Source organism: Thermobia domestica, chromosome 5, assembly GCF_964235325.1.
Source record: "Thermobia domestica chromosome 5, izTheDome1.hap1.1, whole genome shotgun sequence".
NCBI classification, from domain to species: domain Eukaryota; kingdom Metazoa; phylum Arthropoda; class Insecta; order Zygentoma; family Lepismatidae; genus Thermobia; species Thermobia domestica.
The window spans coordinates 318,576,125-318,589,325 of NC_137458.1; the positions used below are offsets into that span (position 1 = coordinate 318,576,125).

At 36.3% G+C, this 13,201-nt stretch overlaps 1 protein-coding gene across 1 annotated transcript in view; it reads right to left on the minus strand.

The window, feature by feature from the left end:
• Nucleotides 1–11,886, minus strand: part of Adk2 (Adenosine kinase 2) — a 59,581-nt gene extending 47,695 nt beyond the window's left edge. The window contains exons 1-2 of the mRNA XM_081760499.1: nucleotides 11,639–11,886; nucleotides 7,182–7,389 (exon numbers count right to left, since the gene is read on the minus strand). Coding sequence (XP_081616625.1) covers nucleotides 7,182–7,389; nucleotides 11,639–11,655 — 225 coding nt within the window. The 5' untranslated portion in view covers nucleotides 11,656–11,886. The remainder of the gene's footprint in view (nucleotides 1–7,181; nucleotides 7,390–11,638) is intronic.
• Nucleotides 11,887–13,201: the final 1,315 nt, after the last annotated feature.

The following is a 13,201-nucleotide window of genomic DNA, read 5'->3' on the forward strand; positions in this document are numbered from 1 at the left end:
TGGTAGAGCGTTCACTTCTGGTGCACCGAGTATCTGGTATATCCCAGCCCGCGCCAAGTGACCTTTGTGGTGGACAAACACCGTGTGCGTAGGTTTCTTCGGAGTTCTCCCATTTCCTTCTACTTCCTTCCTTCCACCATTTCATTCATTTCTCATCATCACTGTCTCCTTTAGCCTAGCCGGCATAACTGTGGGATATATATAAAAAAAGATTTTCTTCACTTTTTTCTTCAGGCAAAATAAAGCGAAAATGCTATATAATAGTATACCCTTTAGGGCCTCAATCAGTCACTATAGGGAATCAAAATTTCAGTATGTGGCAATGTCGCAGATTAACTTGCAGCTATCCATCAAGCAGTTGCGTCGATTGTAGATTGCTAATAAATGGTACTAGTGTCAACGTATTCGACTTTAATTTGCATCTGCAAAGAACTGATGCAACTATGTGATAGACTGGTAGTTTTTCTCTGTGGTGCTTTATCTGCGACGCTGCCACATAGTGTAATTCGGTCTCCTGACGAGGACCCGAGAAGTATACAGTTGTATATATCTTTCGCTTTATTTTGATTTGTAGAATAGTGCTCTTTAGTCCGCGGGCGCCATTTTTAGAACACCATATTATATATATATATATATATATATATATATATATATATATATATATATATATATACGTATGTATATGTGTATCTTATAGCATAACTTTCCAGTACTTTCAACCAAACTTGGTATACACAAGACTTTCAACTTGGAAAAAATATTGTATAGGTAAGTCACTCCTACCACACCTAAGGGAACGTGTAAAAATAATCCAAAACGACGCTATTAATGTCGTTCCATACTTTGAGGTTGGTGAGACGAATAGTAACACACCCGATGCCATCTAAGTTTAGCCCCCATCGGTATGAAGGTGAAAGGGGATGAAAAATAAAATATCCAAAATGACCGAGAATAATGTCGAGTCCATAGCCTTCGGGGCCAGGAAAACGGCTGACCAATTTGAAATTCCTTTCGAAACAGTACCTACATCATGATAGTTTTTTGTTTTATCATGTCACTTAAATTAAATAGTGTATTCCAAGTGTGTCGTATGTAGCTCATTCTCTCTTTACGTATCTATACTAACTACAGATAATCTGAAGAAAATAGTCCAAGCTCGTTTAGCCGAGTATGAAATTCCTTTAATGGAGTATAGCAAGAAATATTTGATATTCAACTATAAAAAAAATAAATATCTGTTTAAACTATTTATTAACCTGAAGCAATTACTATATGGTACAATCAAAACATAGATATAAACATACATAAATTTAAGTCTAATGTTTACAGAAGACTACTAGATTCACTCACCTTCTTTGAGACTAACCGGAATTGCAATGAACTACTTCTCACTTTAGAATTACTAGTATGTCATCCACAAACAGTATGGTATCACAGTATCAACACTACAGCTTTAATATTTATAAATCGTAAATGTTATTGCTTTGAATAAAAAAATCCACCAATTCACAATAATACAAAGATCACAAAACTTGGAAAGTTGAATACTGCTAATATTAATGTCTTCTTTCTCTTTCTTTCTAGATGATATCAACAACAAAATAATTGTCAATACTATATCTCACTTAAACAAATAAAATAATGACCAAAATGAAACGTGGCTAGATAAAGGAGATTGTAAATGTTTTGTACTGTTCAAATTCTTAAACCGAGCAGCGAGAATTCTGTTGAGCTACTCCCGAAACGTTACATTTACATAATAAAACTAAAATAATCATATTGTAATGTTTGGTAGAGTCAAATGATAGACCGGGTGTCTTTTCCCCTTCACCAAGTTTTATTACAAAATATAATATAATAAATACATGTGTCTCTAATTCAATGTCTCTTCCTCAATGACCAAGTGAAGGAATACTAAATGTTTTGCCGGGTGCCCCTTCCACTCATGGCAGTTTCCAGAACACTTTGGCAGGTTGTAGGTTAGACTTCGACTATAAGTTTAAGATGGATCCCTAGCCCAGTGCGACATAGGATAAGGAAGAGGTGCTCCTAGTCCACAGCGACATAGGAAGGTAAAGGTTAGGCGATCAGTTGATCGACTGATGCTGGGTGCCTCGGTGGTCCTCCTTTTATTTGTCCTCCTCGGGTCCTTCCGTGAGGTCCGTCTGCTTTCGGTGTTCCTCGGTGTCTTCCGTGTTGGCCTGTTGTCTGTTAGATTGTTTGTAATCATTAGCACGTGTAGAGCTGACACGTGCGTCTGTTGTGATGTGGGGATCCTTGCAGTATACACTAATAAATATGACCAATGAATATGATCAAAAAAGGTAGTTACTACACTATTAAAATGGTTTGCTACGAAAAGTTTTCTTTTTAGCAATATGACACTTCTTTACTTCGATTATTATTTGTTTATTTAGAAAGAACTTCGATCTTGCAATCAAAAGATAGCTTCAAAGTTAAACTAAAATATTAAGTGAGAAATACCGCAAAGTAGCAACTGTTCCACTGAACATTTTCTCAACGTTAGCAGTAAATCATGCACTAGCAAACCTGTACAATATCAAGGAAACCGCATTCAGTCCTCTCACACATAACATGCTCCACTATACTTCACCTGTGCCGGAATTCACCATTGACAAGTAGTATGTAATGCCCACTACGCATCACCATTCAACGTACGAAATTATATTACGTCTTAAGTTAGTCTGGGTAATAAGCCAGTATTTTTACGTCATTCAATTTACTCAATTCCACTATTTAACTCACAAAATTGAACTGTTCACCAACAATCTATGTTGTTTACCAACCACTCTGTACTTTAAGTTAGTTCCGGAATGATCCCATTTCAAAAATAAAAGACATCACTTTGGGTTTATCGTATAAAGTATTACCAATAATTTGAGCAACGGTAACTTGTACTAACAAATATAACTTTTGCTCAATGATTAATAACCTTTCCTTATCTAATATACATAACGCACATGTGGCCAAATTGCGAACTATGTCCATTGAATAATTTTATCACACGACGCAGCAATTTCAACTTTACAGTTCTTTCACCACCACTGCAGCTCAAGAGGAAACTGGGTATAACAATTTCTATAATTGTCACTCACAGGAACCTTTCATAATCAAAATTAGAAATTGCGATTGAACTATAACTTCCTTTTGTTAAAGATCTTTCCATCAATGTATAGAATGCCTTGCTCCAATTACTCATTACCAAATAAAAGAAGACAACGAAAGCTCGATAACTAGTAGCAACGAAGAATGCTGAAACGTCATTAATTAAGGACTAATATAAGTATATATACAACTTAATATTATTCTTGCATCATATTTATCTACAACTAAAAGATGAACACAAAATGAAGATAAGTAAATAAATACACATATACGGAATAATCAAAATAGGGTTACTACACGTGATATACAAAATTTATGTTCAAAATAGATTATTTAATTGACTTTTTCATTATGTGTATCCTAATAGGGTTCAAATATGTTCCAGAAACCTATATGCCCCCTGCAAAGAACAGGCATTTCAACTGATTGATTGCTAAAAAGAAATTTGACAGCCACTATGGTAGACAAATGGGCCCATTCCAATAAAGTAGGTTGCAACAACGGTTTCACAGTACACAGACTCCGACACAGATAATACTGTTCGGTGTAAGGTTTGGTACTTGTTCATAAGGAGACAGCTGTAAAGCTCAGCCAGCTCAAATCAAATGCAGTGTCTCTCCTATGATAGCAAGGTGAAAGGAGCTTTGTGCGAATGTTGCATTAGTTGGCTTATCAAAGAACTCACCCTGAGAGAACGTGAAGTGGGAAATCGGACAATGGTTTGCAACTATCCGCTACAAGATAAGGTTTGTTTTACCGTCATTTCTGAGGTTGGGATTTTTTTTTTTTTTTTTAATTTATTTGCAAATGACTTCTTCACGCATTCACTATGGACATCCATCAAAAGTTTTAGGCGATAATAAAGGTGTTAGCTTCCGTCGGATCACACTAGAAAGCCTATCAGAGTGGGTATTTCGGCCTCTCATAAGCCCTTGTTCATTTTCTTTTACCTAGGTTTTCAGAACAATAAGGTTCGCTGATAACATAGTACTGATAGCGGAGATCGAAAAGGATTTGCAGAAAGCACTTTCAAACTTGAACGACAACTGGAAAAACATACAAAATGAAGATAAATAAAAACAAAATCAAAGTGATAAAGTGCACAAGAGCAGGACAGGAGAAAATCGAAGACGTTAAGACGTTTTCCTATTTAGGAAGTCTAATATCCTCGGACGGAAGAAGTGAAAAAGACGTAAGTTCAAGAACAGCGCTGGCTAAAGAAGCATTCAAAAGGAAAAAAGGACTACTTACATCAAGAAATGTGTCATTGGACGTTCGGAAACAATTTATTAAGACTCTGGTACGGAGCATGGCGCTTTACGGATCAGAGGCGTGGACACTGAGAAAAGCTGAAATATCCAAGCTGGAAGCATTTGAAATGCGGTGTTGGCGCAGAATGCTGCGCATATCATGGATCGACAGGAAAAGGAATGAAGACGTACTAAAAGAAGCCAATGAAGGACGACAGTTCATGAAGATAATAGGAAAAAAAAGAAACAGTCTGCTTGGCCATCTTATTCGGCACTCTAATTGGATCACCGTGCTGATAGAGGGAAAGGCAGAAGGAAAACCAGGAAGAGGAGGACCAAGGATAGAATCTCTACCTAGGTAGATGCAGTTACGAAGGAGACCTTATCAAAGTATAAAACAGCTCTCCTACGGGAAGAAAAGTTTTAAAATCTCCATGTTGTTCACCTACCTATGGTTGAGGAGAGAAAGAAGGCATAAGCCCTTATACCACCAAATTAAACCCAATGCTACGTCCCCAGTGGCATTTACAGAACTGAACAGTAGAAATTACTTCTTGGAATGAAATTAATCAAAATCCTTTTACTTTTTCGATACGGATGGATGTGTGTCACGTCTTTCAAGAGAGAGTTCATAATAAAACATATCCTCCCTACTACGAATTAAGGTAGTGAGCGATTAATTCACCGGGACCGTTTCTCGTTGTTCTCGAAAAATGATGGCGGCGGAACACGGTAACATTCTAAATAACGAAATATTCGCAATAGTGTGGAAGTTTCATGTTAGTTATGGTATGCGTAATATAATGTGGTAATTCCAGGCATTGTACCATATTGCAGTGGGACGAGAACAATAACGTTCACGTAGATAAGATTATGAAAATTCGTAAAGTAAAAAGTATAAACGAGTCGGGAATAAAACTAGTCCCCGACTTACTATGCAGGTGCACTAACAACCACACTAGCAACTCTACTACTTGATTAGCCACACTTTTTCAATCTTTGAGCTCGATGTTCAGTCCACATGGACTGTACTACAACTCATATGCATTTAAACAAGATACTGGTCACATTATTACAGCCCAATTAACTCAGTGGAAATGGTGGATCAATGATAGAGCAGTCGTCTCTTATGCAAGGGATCCCTGGATCGATACCAGGCCAAATCAATTTGTGATGGACAACAACCGTCTCTCCGTGGTGGGGTGCCCCATGTTCTGGTCATTCTGAAAAATGAAATGAAATCTTTTAAGTCTTACGTCCTACAGTTATGCCGGCAAGGCTAAAGGAGACGGTGATGATGAGTAATGAATGAAATGATGGGATGAAGAAAGTAGGAGAAAACGGGAGAACTCCGAGGAAACCCACGCACACGGTGTTTGTCCACCCGAAAGTTCACTTGGCGGGGATGGGATCGAACCCGGAACCCCAAGCACCAGAGGTGAATAATCTACCACTGAGCCACCGCGGCTCCTTCTGGTCATTCTGATCTGGAAGCTGCACTTCTTTTAACCTCTTATACAATGGTAATTGTATTAGCTCACAGGTCATCTTGCTGAAAAGTTATCACATGGAAACGCTTGTTTGAATTGACCTGAGAAATTTCCATGAATGCATATATCGACCATCAATAGGAGAATTTCCTTAAATTCGTGTTTCACATCAAAGTAGAAACATATACACCGATCACGTTATTTAGCTTATGACTAGCCTAGATAATTAAATCAATGGATTCGAGTAGATCTAGATTAAAATATTTAATGTTATTCGTAAGAATCTAAAGATGATAGTCCCTCCATCTGCATTACTAGCAAGAAAAAACTGTTACTGAAGATGTTACCAACGCGGAAGGAAATATCCATAATTATAAGAATAAAAGTCACATTCTTATGAATATGTACCCTACAGCTTCTATCAGTAGATGGCTGCTTTACTTTATTGAACTAATAACCAGCTGAAATACCCGTTCTTTCCATGGAGAGAATGTGGTTTATGAAATGTATAATATTTGATGGTAAAGAAATGAGTGAGATAAATAAATACCGAAAAGAAAGGACTTCGGCGTTTTTCTTCTCAGTTCCTGCAGTAGCTGTCATGTTCCTTCTTGCCTAAATTTGGGTTCAAACGTCATCGGGACCGTTACCAATCATCTGAGAACCCCAAAAACTATGAATTTGACAATAATGTCCGTCAATTTTGATATGTTATTTTTGAAGCCCTCCAAATCTCCCATGACAATGGAGGCTAAAGGAGTCGAGCTGCGTCGGGAGTGTCTTATTATCGATTTCCACTGCCCCGAAAACTATGAATTTGACACTAGTGTCGGTCATTTTGAACACGTTATTTTATACGCCTCCCAACATCTTATGACGACGGGGACTAAAGTTGACTTGAATGGCGTCGAATATGTTACTATTCATCTTAGCAACCCCCAAAAACAATGAACACAGACTGATATCTGATGTCTCAGATATTTATCATCTCCTTTTATTCATACATATTAAACCCCCGTGCCGAAATTAAAAAAAAAAAAAAAAAGTATTCGTACGCTATTAGACCTGGTGAAGGTCTATTTATGTGCAAGATTTGGTGAGTCTAGGTCACTTCTTTCTATGCAAAAACTGATGAGAGAGACAAGACATACATTATTTTATCATTATTAAAAATTATTGCTTTACACTAATTGCGGACTTCTGTGGACCATAAGAGGTATGATATATTGAAAATGTTACGAATTCATGTCCAAACGTTTCTTTTCTGTTCTGAATACAAGACAACTATATAGACAATGAAAACACAAAGACTTACCTGAGCTGCTCTTAATGTGTTTTGAGTTGAACCGCCAGCCGTGTACTCAACTTTATACTTCGTAATCAACTCATTATATAGAGGTATATGTTGCTCCTCTGCTAAAATGGCGTTATTGGCTTTCAAATCATACTTTTTCAATAGCTCTTCATCCGCTACGGCTGAAATATCTAGAAGAGGGTTTCCCAATCCCACGATTAAACCTTCTCTGAAAAATACACCAAAACATTACTATCTTGAAATACTAACGGTAAGCATCGGACAACTTAAATCAACGACACAGGGAAATAACAGACAATTTATACAGAATTGTAGTGGGCAATGGTGTACTTATAAAAAAAAAATAATAATAATAATGAAAAATAAAGCCTATGAAACCCGGAGGTTTCATGCCGCGTTCACAAAAGTTCTCCATTGGCTCCTGTCTTTAGCCAACTGGATTCAGTCTCTACTTTTTGTATTCCTATTTGTAGATTTTACATATATGGTAGCTTCATAAATATGGCTACGGATTTATTAGAAAAATTAGCGTGGACTCCCCATAGCCTGTTGTGGATTATGTTGGTTGACAATGAGATGAGGATTGACCTGCGACTTCTTAGCTTGAAAACTGTTCATGTAAACTTACTATTTGATTATTTTATTTTATTTTTATTCATTTATTTTTGTTTTCTTTTCATCCTATTTTGAACCTATAGAGTTACATATTAAAATTAATGTTGTGGTGTTTGGCTTGACTTTACAACTTTTTGACACAACTTACATGTGTTACGATAACCTTACAGAATATAATGGAATGGAATTTAGTATGTAATCAAGAAAACTTACAAGATGTTTGTACACTTATATTTATATTAAAGAAAAAAACTTTTGTTATCTAAAAATTAAACATCTATATATTATCAAATTATTTAAATTAATGTTACACAAAAGTAACATAGCGACATATTAGATTGATGTGATGTGATTTTAGTTTAGCGTCCCGTTCAGCAGCGAGGCTATATGAGACGTGGACCTACTGATTAACGTGGAATCCGAACCACATGAGCTCCCGCCGGGAATCGAACCCGGGTCTCCCACGCCAAAGGCGCGCACGCTAACCGCTTAGCCACGAAGGAGCTCGACATATTAGATTGAATTTTTAAACAAAAACAACTTTTGTCTTTCTTTAATCATAGAAATTAAAAATTACAATAAAATTATGAGTGATAATTATTATAACAATGGTGCATCATAATTGTGTCTGTATATACAGCAAATACCAACCTTGCAGTTTCTTTATATTCCTTTAGATTTTTTTGTACTTATGGGCCGGAAGATAGCAGCACTTATTATCTCAATTTCAACTGTCAAAAGTTAAGACACAGCTTACAAAAAGTGGTTTTTACCACATTTTATCATATTGTATCGTGTTATCAGAAAAAAAAAAATGTCCTCACATCTCATTTTTAACCATCGTCCCTCATACCGTGTATATAAGGTGCATCATTTATCTTGAAACTAACTTGTAACTTTTAAATTATTAAAAAACACTGGTATTTCCTACGATGCAAATATCGACAGGAGAAACGTATTCTGCAATTACACTAGATTAACAATGTTTCTACTCAACTTAAGTTTTATTTTTCCAAATGGCGTCACATTACTATGACTTATTATTACGTATTTCAAACCTACATATAAAACGAAAACTTATATCATCATACGTCCTATTTAGCGTTACAAACTACGCACACTACAATATCAAAAACATTCACATTTTGGAAGCCTCGACAATAGTAACAACGCAAGTGAGACGGAGGGGCGATGCACTTACACAGTATCTTAGAATTGAACGATGGCATTTAGTATCTCCCCAAAATCACCGACCGCTCCGGAGCCGGTACTGTGACCAACAATGAGCCGTTGTAAACGACCTCTTTTGTCTGTATACTCACCATCACTGACGCGTCTTCTCCCTGCGGACGGATCCCCTTGCTAACCGCTCGGGCTTCCCTTTCATGCTTTTTAGTAGTCACCTAGCACAAGTTCGCTCATGTTTTATGTATTGTAGTTTTTATGCCATACGTCTACACTATGCTTATACTAATCACAGTTACAAATAACGAACCGTAATCACTATGAAGTGAGCCAGAGCCACTTCCCAGTGATTTGGGGAAGAAACTAAATAATACCAGAGTTGAATACTATGATTATGACATTATGTCTGTCGAAAATTTGACTTTTTATCGAACGGTTTTATTTCGAGAAACTGTTTACATAAGTAGCACATTCAATGACGTGATTAATTTATTTATTTTTAATTGAGGCGAAGATCATAATACAGTTTAATGCAATTTGATCTCTTAAACCAGGGATGCAAATAACCACTCGCCCGGGGCGAGTGGTTCATCGGTGCGGGCGAGTATTTAATACCATACCGAAGATAAGTAAATGATTTCTATTGTAGGATGTGGGCTAGTAGCTTATTCCTTGGCCGAGTAAAATTTTGTAGCTTATTTGCATCTCTATCTTAAACCATCCGGAAATACGATAAACATTAGTAAAGTTGGCAGCACTGTTTAAATTACATAACTACGAAAACTTGTTGTAATTGCAGCTACCAAAACAACTGCTATAATGTTATAGAAGGAAAGAAAAGTAACGTTAATTTTTAAAGTTACCCACAAAAAGTTATTTAAGAAGTAGAGCAATCTACTGCTTGGTTTGTAACACTGAATAATAAATAATGTGGCACTGTAGGTTTTCGTTTAATCTGTAGATTTGAAATATGTTATGATCTGATGTAACTTTGCGTTGGATTGGAAACACTGTTAATATAGTAGTATTGCAGACTATTCCCTTGCAGATACTTCCATCATATGAAATTCCAGTTTTACATATAGATATACAGGGTAGGACATTTATCTTGAAACGCCATTCTAACATTCTAACCCTTAAACTACTAGTTAAGAAAAGAAAACCGAAATTTCATATCATGGAAGTATCGACAAGGGAATAGTCTGCAATACTACTACAGTAACAGTGTTGCCCAGTGGCGTATTTACGATTTTGTTTCGGGAGGGGCTTTGGTAACTTTCGGGGGGGGGGGGCTTTACCTGAAAATGTGAAAATTCTGCAAGATATATCATATACTTTACTATAGTAAGTAAGATTTCGGGGGGCTTAAGCCCGGAAGCCCCCCCCCCTTCTAAATACGCCACTGGTGTTGCCAATCGAACGGAAAGTTACATCAGATCATGATATATATTCCACCTTCTCGCAACACACTACTTCTAAAGTTTCTGAAATTATTTAACTACCCCACCTCTATGGTATATGGAATCCGGCGGTTCAATGCCGCGTTCACAAAAGTTTACCAGTCACTTCGGTCCTTAGTCAGCTGGATCCAGTTACTACTTTGCATTTTTTTTTATCTAGGTAAGGAGTCTCGCTAGAGTAAGCATTATAAAGTTTACCCCAAAATAATAAAGTGAAAATAAAGTACCGGTAACAGGCATTATCATGAAATTTTCCGTAAGAGAAACGATAGGGCCTACTGTATAGACATTAGAACATGCCATTTTAGTCGATTTCATTGCTTTGGTATAATGACCTCACAAAACGCCCATGCTTGCACCTTCGGCATCCTAACCTTGCGTGCTACCGATTTTTACCTCGCTCACTCAATTTCCCATGCTCCCACATAGGATAAGAAAAAATCGCGTAAGTATACTTAGTATAAATTGTAAATCGTTAATAGTACGTGCATAATAATAATAATAACAATAATAATAATAAAAACATACGGTAACAACATTACATTATTAGAGCTCTTATTCTTAATCTATTCGTATGCTCGTTGTCAGACTGAGAGATAATGTATTTTGCAATATAATTCGCCGGATAGCCGTGATCACTTTTTGCATCACACATATATTATAAAATAAAAAGTTAGGACATTAATTACTTAAACACTTGTACATGGCAATATCCACTTTCTTTTTATAGGCCCTTGCACTTAAACATGTACTGTAGTACAAAGTTAACAAGGAATAAACATCAATATTTTATTCTTTTACTTTTAAATATTTATATTGCTTAAATTGACAGGGTAAGTTGTAAATATATATATATATCACTTTGTGAGTACATTTAATTCAACAGTAAGGAAAAGGATTCTTCAATGTTTTAAGGGAATTTACTTATTAGAGCACACTATTGAAAATTCCTGACTAAAACAAAATTCAAGATTTTACAAAGGGAAAAAGTCACTGTCATTAATAAAGTCATTGAAACTGTCAATGATTAAAGCGAAAGTGAAATTTTCCTTATTCTTATTCCAATATCAAAAATTGTTCAAATAAAGAAGTCGTGCCCCTAATTTCGAACCCCAACACCACTGCATTGTAAAGAATAAACAGTTATACTCTGAACCGGTTCTTGTAGCATGCAGATAATGAGTAAAATTAATTTACCTTAAAGTTTGCGCCATACTCAATCCACACGTGCACCAGTCAACACGCGAGCCTTGAATGAGATCCAAAAACACATGCCTGCGGCACAGTTCTTTTTTGCCGGTAGTTACATTATCAATACTTAATCGCGAAGTTCACACTTTGACCTCTGCTGTGACGTAATAGCACCCAGAGAATGGTTATATCTAAGTGCTAGTGCGATATCCTTGATAGCAATATACTTGTCACGGTTGAAGCATAAAACTTATTGTATTATGACTACAATGTGCAGTACATTTTATGACAGAAGTAAGAATCGTGAAAATGGAGATTACTCCTAGATGCCGGACAAAGCGTGTTGCTAAATGAGGGTATTTTGTATAAATACAAGTCTATTTCATGCCTGTAAAATGGTAAAATAATAATAATTCTTTTGTTTATCTATTAGGATCAGCAGTGGAGTCTTAAATGATTACTTTAGTAGGCTACATCTGTTTGTTGCTCTACGTGACTTGAAAAAGCAAGTAGAGTTAATGGAGTTAACCGTTAAGTGCCTTTAAAGGTGGTTATGCATATCCCTTTTCTAATATTGAAATAGTAGAATACTAAAAGTATACATGACAGCAAACACCTTTCAGTGATTGATATCTACTGCAGTGTATCGTACCCGGCGGGAGCTCATGTGGTTCGGATTCCACGTTAATCAGTAGGTCCACGTCTCATATAGCCTCGCTGCTGAACGGGACGTCAAACTCAAAATCAACTCAACTGCAGTGTATCGTAAGTTTTTCTTAAGAAAATTTCTCTCGACTGACATAAATTTTCCCTTTTCCTATCAAATTGTTCCTAGTTTGTTGGGTGTCCAATTTCTATTACAGAAATGACGTGATCAGATTAAATTAAGTATATTAGAGGAAATGTCAACCATATTTGTTTTGTTAATTTGCTTTTTGCTTCTATTGCTGTACTTTTTTCTTAACTTTTTGTTATAAAAACTACACACAAATACACCAGCCAACAATGGGTTCGAATTATGTTACTTTGAACACACACACACACACTATTGCTATTGCATTGGATTATTTGTGAACAAAGAAAATTTAAGCATTTATATTAGCCAATCAATCAGCGCAAGAATTTCCCTGGGTTTTTACGTTTTATCGAAAAAAAAAACTTCTCCACCTTTGCAAAATTTCCCTACAGTAGTGTTAATTTCCCTCAAACTACGAACACTGATCTACCGGTTGAAATTGAAACTTCACGTGATCCTCTTTATTGTGTTTAACAGAGTTTATGAGTTATCGGTGTAAGGATACGAAAGCTTATAGTTTCACTTCAGTATATGTTTATGATGTTTTATTTTTCAGTGACTACTGATTGGATCTAAAGCAAATTTGGTGGTAAAGTAGTCTGTCGTGTGGTCTAGTTCGGTCAGGGACAAGCTGTGCTTGGCTCGGTCCGGCAATAGCTTTGAACGCCGGATGTTTCTAAGTTCGGCTCACTGACTACCACACTCCCAAAAACTTGTTTACTTTATTACTTCTATTAATGAGACTGAAAAAGTCTTTAATATCTTTCTGACCG